General features: G+C 40.0%; 1 protein-coding gene across 3 annotated transcripts in view; it reads left to right on the forward strand.

Annotated features, from left to right (window-relative positions):
- The first annotated feature begins 186 nt into the window (after positions 1 to 186).
- The window catches only part of LOC308185522 (adapter SH3BGRL-like), a 29,630-nt gene continuing 11,781 nt past the window's right edge, over positions 187 to 18,035 (forward strand). Inside the window, exons 1-3 of one of the 3 annotated variants that reach the window (XM_080573769.1) lie at positions 187 to 278; positions 7,307 to 7,492; positions 13,431 to 13,511. In XM_080573769.1, the coding sequence (XP_080429895.1) occupies positions 276 to 278; positions 7,307 to 7,492; positions 13,431 to 13,511 (270 nt within the window). In that variant the 5' untranslated portion in view covers positions 187 to 275. Of the gene's footprint in view, positions 279 to 320; positions 1,734 to 3,751; positions 3,790 to 7,306; positions 7,493 to 13,430; positions 13,512 to 18,035 lie in introns of those variants that run through there. The other 2 variants (XM_080573768.1, XM_080573770.1) reach the window with 2 other exon arrangements.

An 18,035-nucleotide genomic window follows, 5' to 3' on the forward strand; every position in this document is an offset into this window, starting at 1 on the left:
CTAACTCTTCAGGGCATTACTATCCAAATTAACTAATTTGGAAACAGTATGTTCCCAATCGCTCATCATTTTCATTCAATTTAGTAGAGTGTACTTACATACAAATTTTCCTGAGAAACAGTCACATATAATAACGCCTGGCAAAAATTTTATGTTTTCAGACTAAGTTGTTTATCTTCCTTTGCAGGTAAATACTCCGTGAAAATACCCGATTCTAACTGGCTTTTCTTTTTGCTGGACCTCCTGTTGCCTCTTAAAAGAAGAAAAAATGACAGATGGCGAGCTACAGTAAACACCGCAAACTATCCATAGCATTATTTTTAGTTTTCACTAAGGTTTCTCAGGATTCCTGTTCAATATAAGAAATACCACATTTGCTGCATTTTCAGCTTCATATAATGGTTCAAACATGCAAAAAAAAACAAAACAAAACAAAACAAAAACTTAGTTTCAAGGGTAGCACTGCTAACTATTGTGTTTTCAGCCCTAATCAACCCTAACAGGAATTTCTATTTAAAGGATTTTTAGGATTGAACACTGCAATGTTCAATCTTAATAATTAGTCCTGCATGAACACTTTCTGAAACCTAGAATTTTCGTCTCTGACACCAGGTCAGCTTGCTGAACTCAGTATCATGGTGCTCGTTTACAGCAAAACCGAACTTGGCCCTTAATACTTGAAAGTTGTCTGTTAACGTTTAACATTCTCAAAATAACTTTCATGCTCAGAGACCTTCTTAAGCAAATATGTGCAGGCAGACACTGAATTGTGACCATCTCTGGGACAGAAGGCAACAACCAGATGGAAAAAAGAGCATCCTGCATACCACAGCAGAACGGAATATTTTTTACCAAGAGTTCTGGACCTCTTCTTGTGCCTTGGGAGTTTTCACTGATGATGCAAAAAGAAGGAAAAAAAAATCCAGTAATAGAGACTGGATACATACAATTGACAAAATCACCCTCCTCAGTATCAGGAAATATAGTGACATACTCATTTCAGATAAGCGCCTGAGCCCTGCCGTTTGGATCATGATCTGAGTTCTTTACAGCTGAGAGCGTTTGTTACAGAGGCTTATTTCAATATGATCTCTACTAGAATTACCTCTGATCCTATGCTCCCCCTACTCTCTCTCCTCCCCTCCCCTTTTTAACGTGAAATTTGTATCTACCACTCTGAAATCTCTTTGTTGTTGTCAGGGAGAGGGCACAAGCCCTTTTATGCAGGAGGTGGCTGTGACAACACCGATGCAACTTTAAACGTTACCCTACGGCTCTGTGATCCTGTTCCCTGTTCCCAGTCCCTTCTCCCTTGTCCCTTCCCCCTCTCCCTAACATTTCTGCAGCCTGCCTCATTGGTGCAGGACTCTCCTTTGCCTTTTACGGGCTGCCATCCTGTCAATCTAATGCAATAAGGCCAGGGGCAGGTGCAAACCTCTTGCTGTGGCTCCTCTTACTAACCAATCCTTTACTGGCCCCTCATCCCAAAATACCTACGAGACAACTGAGTGGGAAAACCCGGGACCCCCAGGGAGAGAGAGAGGCCAAAGCTGGTGGATTGCTGTGGGGTGCACCCATTTAGGATCCGGGTTAGCCCAGGAGCTGCCGAAGGCTGGGATTCCTCTCGGGACTTTGTTGACTTGTGGATAGCAGGCGTGCTCTGCTGATTCCTTTTCATCACTGTCAAAATGGTGATCAAAGTCTTTGTAGCCACATCTTCGGGGTCTACAGCGGTAGGTGTCTCATTTAACATACGTCTCTTTCTGGCTCAGGTTGGTAAATTAGCCTAGAAGATCCCAGGACAGCCTGAGTTTGCATGTAAGAGAAAAACACCAATTTTGTTCTGGACTGTATTTAACACTTTATTCTTGAAAGCAACTCAAAATGTAGAGAATTAGTGTTAATGCAGGCTTGCTTGCATGCTATATTTTACTATAGGTATAACATTTCCATATGAATTATTTGCCAGTTAATAGATTTAATTCTGAAGGAAAGGAAAGGAAAGGAAAGGAAAGGAAAGGAAAGGAAAGGAAAGGAAAGGGAAGGAAAGGGAAGGAAAGGGAAGGAAAGGGAAGGAAAGGGAAGGAAAGGGAAGGAAAGGGAAGGAAAGGGAAGGAAAGGGAAGGAAAGGGAAGGAAAGGGAAGGAAAGGGAAGGAAAGGGAAGGAAAGGGAAGGAAAGGGAAGGAAAGGGAAGGAAAGGGAAGGAAAGGGAAGGAAAGGGAAAGGGAAGGAAAGGGAAGGAAAGGGAAGAAAGAAAGAGAAAGAAAGAAAGAGAAAGAAAGAAAGAAAGAAAGAAAGAAAGAAAGAAAAAGAAAAAAGCAATATATATTCCCTGAAGAAGGAAAAAGTGGATATTGTATTTGCACAAATACCGAGGTAGATTGTTTACAGTAGAAATTAATCTATTTATTTTTAAAAGAGACTTTAGGACACTGCACCTGCTGAAGGGGAACAGTGTCTAGTAAAGAACCTGCAGTCAAAGTAAGCTGAATGAAGTTATGTAGATAAAAATGTCTTCCCATCCTCCTCCCTTTCCCTAGCCCCCTTTTTTTTCATATATATAATGCCTCTTGAAATGGTGTACTGATGATTTTTAGTATTGAGCTCTACTGCTGTATCTGTCAGTATAGTGTATCAGCTGAAGGAAAGGGCATGTGAATAGTAGAGAGATTGGAAGTCTGTGGGAGGTGGAAACCGGGAAAGGACTGTTTCCTTTTATATCCAGTTCCCATATGAGCTCAGATTGCAGCTTTCCTTTGGCGGTCATTCATTCCCAGTGACATGGCTAAACAAATTGGCTGGTGCTTGCACATAGCTTAACTACATCTCTGTTTCTCTGACACCAGCTCCATGTCTTTAAGAAGCTTCCAGAGTTGAACGGTTCCAAAAACACCCCCTGTTCACAGGGCTATCATCTCTAGAAAATGAAATGGGAAACATTCACTAAAATTCAAACTGGAACACAGCTAAGGCAAGTTTGCAGTTCCCTCATCAGCTTTTTTTTTTTTTCTTTTTCTTTTTTTCTTTTCCTTTGCCAGCCTATCTGTAAGCCTGACACTGAATTTACTATTGATATTTTCCCATTCCTTTTTTGCTCAAACAATGTTGTAAATTGCCACACATTGTGCATTGGCAGTCTTTTCTCTCTTGTTTGGTCTCCCGTTTTGGTTTCCTTTGGTTGACCAAACAAGATCCTTACCTGCCTCCTTTGCCAGTCATCCATTTCTGGGGAAAAGCTGTGACCGTGACTGGAATCCCACTGCAGACATCCTGGATGTGTGTCTTGTGGCCATCACCTTGGTTCTCCTTCAAGACTGATGCTGTGTGACGAAGGCATGGATTGTTGCCATTGCAGCTACAGGAGTGGGGCTGTAGTTCAGCAAGTCAGTTTTTCGAGTGCTTCAACTAAACACCGGCATTTAGGAGATCGCTTATGCAATTAAAACTAAGTATATTTAGCACTAGCCAAACCCAAATCTTTCCTACACCGTACATGTTTCTTGTATCTCCCTCCCAGCGAGCAGCTATAGCTAGCTCCTTTCCTTTTGGACTGCAATGAAGGGGTGTGTATGCTACGCTGTGCAACATGCAAGCTTTCTCTGGTCATTTTGAGTTGTTAAGCATTGCTACTGTAGTTTATTACTGCAGAGAAAGATAACTAATGTCAGTGAACTGTAATAGGTCTTAAGCTTATCAATGCCAATCTCTACTATATGTTAGCAGCCTACAAAAGCTGTCAGTGGGATCCTAGACACATACTGGAAGGAAGAGTATGGCATCTTTACATGGTAATGTGCCTCTATATTTCCTTCTTCCTTGTGCAGTGGGTGTATGTATGGCTATAATAATATGAGTAGGTAGCGTGTGTTCAGCTTATTGATACATAATTGCAATTCCAAGTAAACACCATGTTCAGCTGAAGAAGTTTTCCACATTTACTGATGAAATAGATGGAAGGTATCCTTTCAATGAACCTTTAATGAGTTTTGATATATATAAAATAAAACTCACTCCTGCAAGGAGCCAACCCAAACCCTAATATATCACTAAAATCCTATTAAAAACAAATTTTCTATTGGCCTTGTACAGCTTCTCCCTGAGAAGTATGAATTTCATTCCTGTGGAGCTTAAATTGTAAGACTAAATTGTCCTAGTATCACTGATGCTCTCTTCATTGTGGCTGATCTCCATCAAATACATGTTGTTCATTTTGAATTTCAAAATATGATGGGCCTGTATCAGCAGAGTATCATTGGTAAAGAATGAAAATCTTTTCTATTTTATGTACTGTACAATTGCACTACTAATTGCAACTGGTTATCACATTATTAAGTACTTTTCCAAAGTGAATATAGTGAACCCAGTAACATTCTTGTGCTCTGGATAAGTTGCTTGAACGATGTAATTCGGTGTTGCTCTAGAGCAAACCTGAGGTCTGTACTTTCCCTCTCAGTGATTCAGAAATGTATTTTAAATAACTTTCACTTTATTATCTTTGTTTGCCAAACATAGCTGATACTGAGCTATGCATTAAGACAAGCAGAAGTGGAGACACTCATAGCCTAAAAGGGTACTAAATGGTTGTCTTGAAATGTCTTTAGTAAAAACTAAAATAATTTTGGTACTAGCTGCAGAGGTGTTTAGAAATGGGTAATGTCCTGTAAGGTTCTAGTCTACCATAAACCATGAGAGAATTGGGTCTTACACAGAGGATGTCTTCCAAAGCCTTGCTTACTGCTGCTCATGGTTAGGACACCTCTAAAATCCCTTTTTATTCTCAGTGTTTCTGCAGTCATTTTGTGAACTTGCCCATGTTCAAATCTGCAGGTCTCAGTTTTCGTGTAATCCATTCACATCAGAAAGATTGAGCAAAACACAGACTAATGAGACTAACACCTCACTAAATAAAGAGCCATAGCAGAAGTTAGAATCTAATAAATAAGAACAGTGATCAAGAACAGGTTGTCTCTGTCTCAGAACGGAGAGCTGGGGCAGCTCTGCCTGCTGGCATTAATGTTCCTGCTGCGGTAAGCTGTTGACTAGATAACATTTGCTTCTGCCATGGGCAGCTGGTCAACGGGAATGATCTGAATTGCAACAATATAGAAGATAATAGCCAATTATGCATTAGGTGAAATTAATATTAGCTGTAGCTCTTACACTCTAGCTAGGTAATATTTATTTAAAACAGTTCTTTCTTAATGTAAAGGACTATCAGCCATGGGGGAATTTAAGCTCTGTTGAAAGCCAGAATGGCATTGATGAAATAGTATCGTGCTCACCACTACTTTCCAGGGAATCTATGGCCAAGTTATCTGAATTCTCCCCATGCCATCAGACACAAGTGAGGGCACAAACAAGCTCCTGCAATCTCATCCATTCTGGGAAAACCTTTGCATGTCCTCTGTGTTGTTTCATCCTGGAAGATTTCCCTCTCTGAGTGCTGCTTGCTGGAGACCCTTTCAGCTGCCAAGCAACCTAGCGCCAGCCATGGCTTTATGGTTTCATGCTTAATGTATGTCCCAGAAACTAAATCTTTTTCGCTGCTTAAGCCCTAGTAATTGTTAAGACACAGCTCATCTTCTGCATGGTTTATTATTATCGTCATCATGAAAAACATCTTGCCTTATCTTTATTCAGCATAATTACATATAACTGCTTATTTTTCCTCAGCATTCATTTTTCTGGTGCTGTCTGAGCCTCTTGGGTATTATGAACTTCAAACTGAAGAAAAATTGTTTATCCAGTTTTACTGCTACAAGTTATAGCTGCAGCCATAAGCAAGGGAGCTCAGACTCAGTGGTTCCATTTACCTTATCTCCTCAGTGACGTTATCTGTCCAGGCACTAGCTATTCCAGGAGCCGTATCTCCTTCAGTGCCTGTGTCCAAAGAGACAAGCTGATGCTGAAATTGCAGCTGACAGCACTTGAAAGGACTGGCTTTCAGAGCATGTGGTAGCACTCTTAGTACTGGTTCAGGCAGATTTTTTTAACTATTTATGCAAACATTATCCTGCCACCTCCTCCAATGAAGTGGGCATGTGCATTCCTCAGGCAATCCTTTCTGCCATCTGAATGTGTTTGACAAATAATTGTGCGGCTAAATGGCCATTAGGAAAATGACTTCTGTTTAAAAAGTGAAAATAAGAATATATGTGCGATCTGTCAGCTGTGTGGCTTGTGAACACATTAGAGTAGTATTTCCATTCAAAGTGATTTGCTTTTTCTAGCTCACAGTAAGCCTCTCCTGCTGTCTTAAGAATGTACAGCATTCTGTGTGCGTTATTTTTTGCAAGCAAACGTAGCTGTATGGATAGATATTTCCTCACTTAAACAAGAACAAGAAATTGTATCCTTAATAATAAGAATGAAAATGAACTCCTCCAATATAACAGGCTATCATTCTACTTCTTCAGCTTTTCAGGTTTATTAGATTACAGAAATACATAATCCATGGGTTATTTCTCATCTCATTGCATGTCTCAGACTGATTTACACTGGTCTGGTGTCACTTTAAATTTAGGTGTTCGTATTTCTGATTTGTGGAAGACCTGGTTTCAAGTCATAGGAGCAGTTATATGTAAAAACTACATGGATACATCATGCTGGCTACCATCTCTATATGACACTAGCAGGCTGCATGGAGTAGCATAACTGGGAGGAGAAGAGAGTCATCTCTGGATTGTGCTAGGTAGTAATGTGGTTGTGTGTGACCAAAGAGAAAGGTGAGAAAGATTGTACAGATCAGTTAAACAGCGCTTGCTTCAAATACAAACAGAACGTTGCTGTCTATAATGTGGGACATATTCAAGTACAGGAATTAAGCTGTACTTGATTTCTGTTGACTTTATTTAATTATGCCTAGCATTTAAGAACAGGGACAGAAAAACAAATGTGGCTCAGTGAAATCTAAATGTCACATGCAAAGAGTAAGAAAAAAGTGTGTATGGTATATTGGGGAGAGTATGTACATATGTAGGCAGGATTAGTTTAGCTGTTTGTACGTGGCACTCACAGATCTGGTTCGGAGTAGGAGGCTTCCTGCTGAGTTTCTTTTCAAAGATGGAGGTACCACTGCTTCCAGGGAGGAAAGAAAGAAGGTGAGGGAAAGAGAAGTAGTGGCAGTGGTCTGGGTGCTGAGAAGCAATGTTGAATCTGAATCTCAGTTTCAAAAGTGTGGGGGCTCCTGGAGCACTGGATCAAACTTGACATACTTGTATCAGCTCTGCTCGTAATAGTAATCACTTTTGGAAAACATACTGCAATTTTATGAAGCAATTCTGTTTTCTTCTCTTTCCTAACCAGATCAAAAAGAAACAGCAAGAAGTAGTGGGATTTTTAGAGGCCAATAAGATTGACTTTCAGCAAATGGACATAGCAGGTGATGAGGACAACAGGAAATGGATGAGAGAGAATGTCCCAGGTGAAAAAAAGCCTCAAAATGGAATTCCTCTCCCTCCACAGATCTTCAATGAGGAGCGGTACTGTGGGGTAAGAAGCTGTTTGGAAATTTAATGCCTTCAGAGGCACTAAATGTCTTCTTTCCCAGAAAGTCACTCTTTTCCATTAGTTGGAAGTGTCCAATTTGAGATTCAGTTTGAAAGAACAATTGTTAGAAAGTGTTTTTAGGCACAGAAAGGAAATTAAAGACAAAAATATTCCTTTTTAAGACAAAAATACGGTTGGAGGGAAAACTGACTAGAGAAACTCTGCATAATAGGCTGTATGTATTATCCCCCCCCGACCCAGAGCCTGTGCAGGACCCAGAGCTCACTGCAAGGTGTGGAGTTTGCTGCCTGTGAGGAGCTCTGTGTTTTTCCTCTCACATTCTCCTACCTCCTGCTGTGTAGCTCACTCACAAGTTGGCCTGCTGTTGGCTCACTGCCTACACTCTCACTTCAGCTCCTGAAGACCAAAGGCAGTACTGGCTAGGTGATAGTATGGCTTCTTCACACAATATCACAGGATAACCAAATGTAGACTGTAAAAACAGCTCAGCTGCGTTTGGAGTAGTAAGTGCTCAGTTGTGTGGTTTAACAGTACTGACTTATTCAAGACTAGCTGTATGGCACTTCCCTTTTCAAACTTTCAGTTAATTTTGCATGCTGTGTGTTGGTCTTTTGTCTGTTTGACACGGAGCCATCTGGGGTGCTGGGATGTCTGAGACACCAGAGGCCATGAACAGGCATCTTTCTTTTCCGCCATGTTATAAATATAAATAAATAGGAAATGCATTTGACTGGAATAACTCTAATATGTGGTTTGAGTTATTGAAATTATATTGCTTATTCAATAAATCCAACTCTTCGTAACAGAAATTTTAACACATTTTCATATATACTTGTAACAGGTTATTCTCTTGAAAAAGGTCAGATCAGTGGCACATAATACTGCAAAAACATTAATATTAGGACTTGGAATCAAAGCAGATATCAGAGAGTTTTTTGCTCATAGTCTGTATGGAAACAGACTGGAAAGTACTCTAATATGATCTCTGAAATGAACTTGCAAAGTACTATGAAACGCAGCTCACATAGTGAGTCCAGTTTTAGGTTACTCAACAAATCCACTGTGAACTACTGTGAAGGTTGTTTTGGGAGAGAAGGGATTTACATGCCACTACGTTTTCAGAATTAACTTAAGTGCTTTGAGAGAAAGAGTTGCTACTATGAGTAAAGAGTACAATAATTTCCTCATTTTATCATAGCAATCTTAAAAGAGAACTTGGTAGGTTAGAGTTCATGTAATTTCAACATCTAATCGGTACCAATAAAATGTATCACTTGATATATCTTACTCTGAGTTTCGTGGCAGCCAATGTTGCCATAAATATTTCTGAGATTCCCTAGAGAGGTTACTTAGTGAATTAAAGAGTTATTGCCTTGCAGAGCATTGCAGCCCGTCAGCCTTGTCAGTAAATGATAAATATACAATTTTTACTCCATGTGTAAAGCTATTTCAGGAAGCCAAATAATCTGCATCTTAAAATAAAGCTCTGTTAAAGAAGAGTCCTTTGCAAAAACACCCCACATTGGAAAGGGGTCTAGAAAGCAATTGTAGGTACTGTTTTAAAACTAAATCAAATTTATAATTAGTTTGAAAGTCTCCAGAGTTCTCATGTGGCCAGCTCTCAAAGCTCATAGCTAGTGATCCCAGTGGGTGCATAACGAACATTCATTTTTTGCATAGTATCTCAGCACACTTTCCAAATAAATGATGTAAGGATATCAATACATGATCCTTACCCTTCTACACGGGAGGAGGTGCCTTCAGGGAGCTGCACAGTGTGTGCGAAGTGGGATTAGGTGGGCTGCTTGAGAACAAGGCAGGTGGCTGGCAGACTGCTGCAAAATTCCTCAAACATGCACGATGTCTTCCACAGTATATCTACAGCACAAAGCTGGGGATTTGCATTCTACTTCCCTGCAGAGCCTTTGCAGGCCCAACAGACCAATCATTCTGAAATCAAGGACTGTTTCACCCTGTTTGAGGTTTATATAAGGTATATACCTTAACTCTTCCCCTGTGTCCCAATTCCTTTGTCATTGGCCACTTTAGGAAAAACAGCATTGAGGATAAAGAAGATCAGTCTAAGTCACGGACTCCAGTTCTGTGTCCTGAATTCATGAAAGTCCCTTTAAAATATGTTGTCCTTGTTACAACAGTCTTCAGAGATCTCAGCTTCATGGCATCAGGAAACCTTAGAATTTCTAGTCTGGATATATGCAGCAAATTTATACACATTTTCTTGTATGACAAGGTTGCCCTTTAGCATAAGAAGTTCACATCCAGTGTATTTATAACTGGAGATTATATCTTCTTTTAATCTTATTTTTGCAGTGTTAAACAAGTCAAGCTCTTTACGCCATTTTTATACCTTTTTTTTTCTTAAGTCTTTTTTTTTTCTTCTTCCTACTAAATTTTTAATTCCCAAATAGTCTTTATTATTATTATTATTATTTTTAAGGTTAGAACTTGTTACATTTCATTTCTGCTCATTCTTCGTTCTGAGATCTGCCCTTTCCCTCACTTCCTTTCCAATTGATCGTCCTATATGTTTTGTTCCCATTCACATATTTAAGCCTATAATATATACATATAAGCAACATCTTGGTCTGGGGGCAATGGGGATATGAAAATTCAGGATAAAAGGTTTCTTTCCTCACCCAAAGAAAGAGAGATTTGGAGAGAGACACGACAACCTCCAAACACTTTAAAGGCTGAGCCTGTAGCAGAGAGGAATTTGTTATTGGTCTGAATTAAGTAGTGAGCGTGCTATGAGGAGGTTGGACTAGATGGTCTCCTGAGGTTTCTCCCATCTGAATTACCATGTGGGTCTAGGATTTTGTAAAATATGTTCTGTTCCATACCCACTAGAGACAGAAAAAATGTAATGGGCAAAAAATAAAGCAAACGAAGTTTAAATCAGGCACCAAAAAAAAAAAAAAAAAGAAAAAAGAAAAAAAAAGTAATGTTATCTAGTAACCACTTGAAGAAGCAGATTAGAAACATTCGTTTTCTATGCCTGGCTATAGCACCAGTCTCAAGTATCCATTCTAATCCATCAGTGTTGGCAATTAAGTTCTTATCTGATCTTTTTCTTAAGCTGCTTCTTCGCTCATGTCTAGACAGACGTCTGCATCTGTGTCACTTTCTAAATATACTGAACACTGTTGCTCTTGTCTAAATTTCGCTTAAAAAAAAAGGAAAATTGGAAAGAAATGTAAAGTAATCTGATTTTCTCTGTAAACAGAAATCTATGATTTTCTCCTTGAACTTAAATCTATAGACTAGCTTACATTGCATATCTTATAACAAACAAACAAACAAACAAAAAACAACAACACACAACTGTTTTTTAAGTAAGACTTTTATTTCATGCCTTGCATAACTGCTAAAGTCAAATATGGAGAAATCATAGGAACCTTTGGAGGTCTGTGGTCCACCCTCCTGCTCAATTCAGGGGTAGCTGTAAAGTTGTAGAGTGTGTTGCTTGGGGATTTGGCTGTCTGAGTTCCCAAATGCGCCAAGGATGGCGTTTCCACACCGTCTCTGTGCACTCTGGTCTGGGGCTGTACCACTCACTCTGGGAAGAGCTTTCCACTAATGTCCAACTGCAGTTTACTGTTTTGCTGTCTGGCATTTCTACAGTGGCCATATAAAGGATGATATGTAGATTGTATGTGTGCTCATTTCGTAATTTTGTTTTGTTTTGTTTTTATTTTTATTTTTTGGGGGGCAAAATATATGTTTTGCTGTATTTTTCAAAGACTCATTCCAAAGACAGATGACACCCCCACCCTCTGCATATACAATTTATGTGTTCTTATACAGATATAATATTATTGCTTACCTGAAATAAACCGTTGCTGCTTTTTTTTTTTTTTTTCTTACTGCCTTCCTTGGGAGCAGTTATCTTCAGTGGTTCAGTGAGTGGTGATTTGAACGAGTCACCATTAAGAAAGCAAGAGTGCAAATGTACAACACAAAAACTGTTCCACAATCACTGTAATCCTGCTTTTACTTGATTTACCTTACAATTTACTGTGAGATACCACATTTACTCTTTCATATTGTGCACTGCCTCTTGCCAAGGAGTACTTGATATGCTGGAAGATTGTATCCTTCATTGATAAGGGGTTCGTGTGGTCATTCGCACGTCTTGCTTGTGACCTCAGGTCTTGTTATCTACAAGGCTACGTGCCTCTGGAGATTTTTTGTGCATTTGCAGTCTGCTGCTTTTGCTCTGGGGGAGAGCTAACAACATAAAATATCAAGTCCACTTCATGGCCATTCCTTGTTACAGTCTTCTCCTTATTTCCCACCTATTGATACGCTGCGCCATAGTTTGCTCGGTCTGTTTGATGAGTGTGTGGTATGCAGAAGGACACAAAGGTTTCATGTGTTTGTATGGCTTGTCAAAGGCCTGTGTCAAATTCCAGCCTTTCGAATTGCAGAAAATCTTCATGCTCTTGTTTGCTGTAGCACTCTAAAATGTATGGGTCTTCAGACACTTAAGGCAGACTTGGATTAAACAAGAAGGGGAACCCCACAGCAACATGAAAGCAGCAAAGAGGTGGTTTGAGGAATGAATGACCCAGAGCAGCAACAGGTATTCTGCCTGGTCAGGGCGAAAAGTGTTCTGGGGCTTCTCCCAGATGGGGCAGTTCCCACTGCCTGTAGCCAGGCCTGTGTGAAAACCAAGCTGTCCCTCCGATAAATCAGTGAAATGGGCTGTCATTTAACCTGGCTGTTAAGCTATGTTGCCTCTTCCAAACTGGACTGAAATGTCATTGATTCCAGTCTTGTTGGTGTTAGAGTGGCTTCTAAATCATTTGCTGCAGCCTTTCCCTAGGATAGCCTTCGCCAGTCATTTATGGAAATACCAAAACAGCCCAATAAAACAACTCGGGTCCTAAGTCAGCTTTACAAACAAGTCTCAGTGATGAGTCATCACCTTCTTATTTACAGGGTTCTATTTTTGGAGTTATTTGGGGTGAGAGGAAAGATGATAAAGTGGTCATGGCAGTAGTCTAGGACTCAGCAGATGTATTCAGTCCCCTGTCCGATACAGAGCTGCCTTGTGATCGTGGGCCAGCTACTTATGACCAGAGTTTCTGTTAACTTCTTGCACACGTGTTGACTTTTACCTGCCTGAGATGTGAGTTGTGAACTCCCCAGCAACACGCTAGTGATAGCAGAGTTTCCTTACTTGATAGGAAGGTTGTACGGATGAATACAGGAAAGACCGAGTGAGTTCTAGGTGGTAGGATAGGAGCCATCCATTCCATCTTTTCAGTTAGTTTTCATTTTTCAGCACTGAAGAGAAAATGGACATTTTTGATACTGACTTAGCTCTTCAGCTCACATATGGACAAGACATTCTGGCTGGTACATACGTGTCAGAGGGAACAACAAAGCCCTTTGCTAAGTTTGTCTGAAAAGATACTGCATTTTCTGATTAGAGTGCCTTTCTTTAAAATAGTTTTCTCATTGCCCTTTCACTTGTGCCATTATGTTGACTGTTCCCTTTTCTTTGTCATAAAGCTGTCTAAGGTTTTGAGGGCCTATTTTGTGTTCTTTCAGCAAGGTTTATTTTAACATTTAAATGGGAATAGCTTTGCTTTGGTGTGTATAGCTGAGGCACATTAAAATGAGACGTTTGATTTTATCTGATTCTGACATAGATGTGATATTATTAAAGTGTAAGTCTCTGGAGAGATTTGCCCATTTGTTCATTTTGCCAGCCAGGATGAAGCTCCCTTTATCTGAATATTCTTCCTGGGGTTTAGATAATGCAGGCACTGCTACAAATGCATAGTCATTCTCATCAATATAAGGAAGATGTGCCTGTACTAGTCTCTTCCTCCTGTGCTTTTTGTTTTATTGTTGTTACCAATTCTCTGTTGTTTGTTTGTTCCATTTTTAGGACTTTGAATCCTTTTTCTCTGCTAAAGAAGAAAATATTATTTATTCATTCCTGGGTCTTGCTCCTCCTCCAGGCACAAAGGTAGGCACTGCTGTCCTTCCACGGGAGACATATATTTTATTTTCGTAAAAGATGAAGAGAAGCAATGACTCAGCATGTCAAATAAGGGACGGTGACAAGCATTACATTAGACGCTGGTGCATCAAAGTGTTCTTAAGGGGAAAAAAAATATTGCTGGTTCAGTACTAAAAAAATACTTTTCTCTTCCCTTCTTTCACTAAAAGCTTGTGACCATGCCTCCAGCTGATGATTTTCTCTTTTCTTTTTCCCCTCTCCTCTCCTCTCCTCTCCTCTCCTCTCCTCTCCTCTCCTCTCCTCTCCTCTCCTCTCCTCTCCTCTCCTCTCCTCTCCTCTCCTCTCCTCTCCTCTCCTCTCCTCTCCTCTCCTCTCCTCTCCTCTCCTCTCCTCTCCTCTCCTCTCCTCTCCTCTCCTCTCCTCTCCTCTCCTCTCCTCTCCTCTCCTCTCCTCTCCTCTCCTCTCCTCTCCTCTCCTCTCCTCTCCTCTCCTCTCCTCTCCTCTCCTCTCCTCTCCTCTCCTCTCCTCTCCTCTCCTCTCCTCTCCTCTCCTCTCCTCTCCTCTCCTCTCCTCTCCTCTCCTCTCCTCTCCTCTCCTCTCCTCTCCTCTCTCACAAAACAGTATTTTATCATGTTCAGCTTTTAAATGATGCAGAATTTCCAAATGAAATTTATAGATTGTGCTACTTACATGAAGCATTCACTTCTCCCTGACTGCATCAATCTGAGCAAACCAAGTCTGTACACCAGCAGAGGGGCCGAGGTGCTGGACCCATTCCATCCTGAATGGGTGCACAAAGACTGGCACTATAGAGTTCCCTCCCTCTGCCTTGAGATAAGTTAGGGTCCTACCTAGGGCCTCACAAACTCTCTTTGGCAAGTCTACCCCTTTTTCTTCATCCACTATGTTTTGAAAATGTTCTGATATATTTCTGGCAAAAGAATTAGATTTATTTTTCTTTTTCATTTACAGAAAGCAATATTTTGTCTCTCACAAAGGCTTTTCCTAGGTAGAAGCTTTGTAAGTGGGAGTATTATAGCTCTCTTATCTCAAGATCATGCTAGATCATAATCAGATGTTACCATCTTTAATACGGGTGATTCAACAAACAGAAGGAATCAAGAGAGTGATGAGTCAGTGACAGCAGAGGACCTGCAGTGTTGTGGTGACCTGGCTGAAGAACTGCCCCGGAGCATGGGTTCTGCTTTCTGGTCTAACTCTGCTGCCAACTGTGTAGCAACTCTGAGTAAAATGCCATTGTAAATGCCTCTGTTCTTCCTCTTCTATAAAAGCAGAGAGAAAAAACAAGCCTTTTCTTAGTGCTTTGAGAACTACAGATGAAGAGATACACAGGGGAGAGAGACAGTTGCTATAAATGTTGCCTTTGACACTGAGTCCCAGTGTGATAAGGAACTAGTGATTTAAACCTTCTGCTTTAGCTGTCCCATCACCCACTAAGGGAAATAAAAAGTACTTGCCTACCTCACAAGGGTCTTCTGAGATTTCATTTAATTAACATCCACAAAGCCATGCAAGGCTTAAAGGACTCCAGGTATTACATATAATAATCATTATAAAAGATACGTGAAGAATCAATGAGATAAAGAAAATTGCATTTTTCTGTCTTCCCACTTCATACATTATCTGCTGCTTCATGCAAGGTTCTGTTAGATAGCAGGTCTTGAAGCAAAGTAGCAATTTTTTAGAATTCATTCATTCCAAGATGTCAGCTAAGGCTGTTACAGTTTCTACTTCGTGAAAACTTTGTAAATGTTGAAAATAATATGTTCAGTAACTTCTTCTGGGCAGATAACTGTTAGTGCTTTTCATAGAAAACAAGCATGGTTTATACTGATTAATGGCTGCATTGGTTTGGTGATTGTTTCAGTCCAGAAAGGGGAAATAAGTGACAGTGCTTTTAAAAAATCTTTGTAAAGAGTAAAAGTATGCATCCATCCTTTTGGAATCTGTTACTGAATTTGAGAAAGACATATAAAATCTTTTAGCATTTATTTCAGAAGTGTTTCTTAGCATCTTCACTGCATGACAGTCTGGCTGTGCTTTGTCATACAGATAACCTTGCTGCACTGCTTCTGCTTTCCTTTCATTAGGCTGTCAATTCAGCCCTAGCATGAAGTACAATGGGTGGCTCGTGACATTGCTTTTCAGCGGCATGAATCTAGGATAATAAGTCAGGTGTGAAAGAAATGCTAATGATGACACATATGAGAGGGTTTCCTACTAATTCCTTCATAATCAACCTTCCTTCCTTCCTTCCTTCCTCCCTTCCTCCCTCCCTTCCTTCCTTCCTTCCTTCCTTCCTTCCTTCCTTCCTTCCTTCCTTCCTTCCTTCCTTCCTTCCTTCCTTCCTTCCTTCCTTCCTTCCTTCCTTCCTTCCTTTCTTTTTCTTTCCTTCCTTCCTTCCTTCCTTCCTTCCTTCCTTCCTTCCTTCCTTCCTTTTCTTTCTTACTTTTCTTTCTTACTTTTCTTTCTTTCTTTCTTTTCTTTCTTACTTTCTTTTTTTTTCTTCTCTGGAATATGGTGATAATTTAAAACTATAAAGCATGGAAACGCCATAAAACAGCCAGTGAGCATTTGCTTTATAGGTGTTAATACTTCATGGAGTCATTGTAAAGATTAATATGAAGCTGATATGCCTTTTATATTGACTACTCTTGCCTCAGAAGATTCTCTTTCCTTTTCCATTTTTTGACTCATGTTGCTCCAGCAGTAAAAAACCTCTTTAATGACCATGTTGTTTCACAGCACAGCCCACTAGGAACTCGACCAAAGGCTGTTCTGAACTCCATTTCTAGAGCAAGCAGAGAAACTTTTTTGCTACTCCCTTAACAAACTCTAACTTCCCAACAAAATAGTTGGAGTTAAATTCCTTGCTGTGTCAGCCTGCTGAGTGCAAAATATGTTTCAATTTTGCAAATTCTCTTTCTTGTAGCCTCCATGTCTCTCTGAATTAGGTGGCTACAACTTGTCACCAGATAATCATCCAGTGTTTACACTGAACTGTTACTGCTAGGTGTTGCAGCTCTGATGGTGCCAGAGCCTAATGTGCAGGCTTACAGCCTGAGTCTGATATGTCTGAAACACATCAAGACTGTCACCAAGGTGCAGATTGACAGTAAGACACATGTAAAGATTCTTTGAATACACAGGTACATAAAAAAGATCCTTCTCAAATCTGCAGCACGCTCAAATTGGTCTTCACGCACTTATTTAAATATTCTTTTACTTAAGAAAAAGCTTTAATTATTTCACTAGGAAACTGCAAATCAACAACAAAGTTAACCAGGCTGGTCAGCAAACAGTCTGCAGGGCAGCTGCTTAAGAGGCATCTACTACTCCCTACAGTCATGTCCTGACCTATGCTAGATAAAGGGTCTTGGTAAGGTACCACTGTGCAAGTAATGACTTCATGCTGATCTGTGTTCCCAGTTCCAATACAAGGAAGTGTTTTGATGCATGAGTGGCACATGAAAACTTCTGCAGATCTCAGTGGAAAGGATGATGCTCTAATTGCTAAGTATTTGCGTAGTCCACTGTGGGAGTTGGGCAAAGATCTTCAAACTTCTTTTCCTATAAACCAAACATATTACTATCATTTTCACAAAGAGTGCCATGTGGCCATAAAACACAGTGACCCTACCAGGAATCAGTGCATGTTTTTGGTACTTCTGAAAGAGTCAATTAGCTCACACAGTTCTCTCTCCCCTGTTGCCTCGCCATCACACTGGTTACCATATTTTCTAAAGCATCATTTAACAGGAATGATAACACAGTTTTAAATCACAGAATATCCCGAGTTGGAAGGGACCCACAAGAAGATCAAGTTGGATTCCTGGCTTCACACAGGACCACCCAAAAATCAGACCCTATGTCTGAGGGCATTGTCTAAATACTTCTTGAATTCTGCCAGGCTCAGTGCTGTGATCACTGCCCTGGGGAGCTTGTCCCAGTGCCCAACCACCCTATGCCTAAAAGAAGAAGCTGTCAGGGTGTTTGTGCTATAAGTTTTTTAGTCTATTAATATGAAATAACTTCCCACTTGAAGGAATACATGGACTTAAATACCTCTATTGTAATTTTTAAACATCTTTCAAGGCAGGCTGGCACTTATGCCAGACCCAAAGATCACTTGAGTTAGTGATAAATTTCTGAAGGATCCCATTTAATCTTGGATTAAGGGCATGAACAGATAATGATGTGCTAACATGTAAACATATATACAGTTGAGCTATAATCAATGTACTTTTTATGTCTAGGGTCATGCATGTCATTCTCAGCTGCCCCCAAAGCTTTCTTTTTGAAACCCTCATCATGTTTATGAGCCTGAGACTGTTCTCAATGTTCTTGAAAATGCTCTGAAATATTGTTAATATATAAAAAGCCCATTAAAAGCAATGGCTACACTATTTTATTTATTTATTTAATTTATTTATTTTTGGTAAAATGACACAGGTGAATTGTTCTGTTAATGAGATGCATATTACTTAAACTAAGATGACAAACAGTATG

The sequence above is a fragment of the Anser brachyrhynchus genome, assembly GCF_964034855.1.
Source record: "Anser brachyrhynchus genome assembly, chromosome: 1".
In the NCBI taxonomy this organism is placed as follows: domain Eukaryota; kingdom Metazoa; phylum Chordata; class Aves; order Anseriformes; family Anatidae; genus Anser; species Anser brachyrhynchus.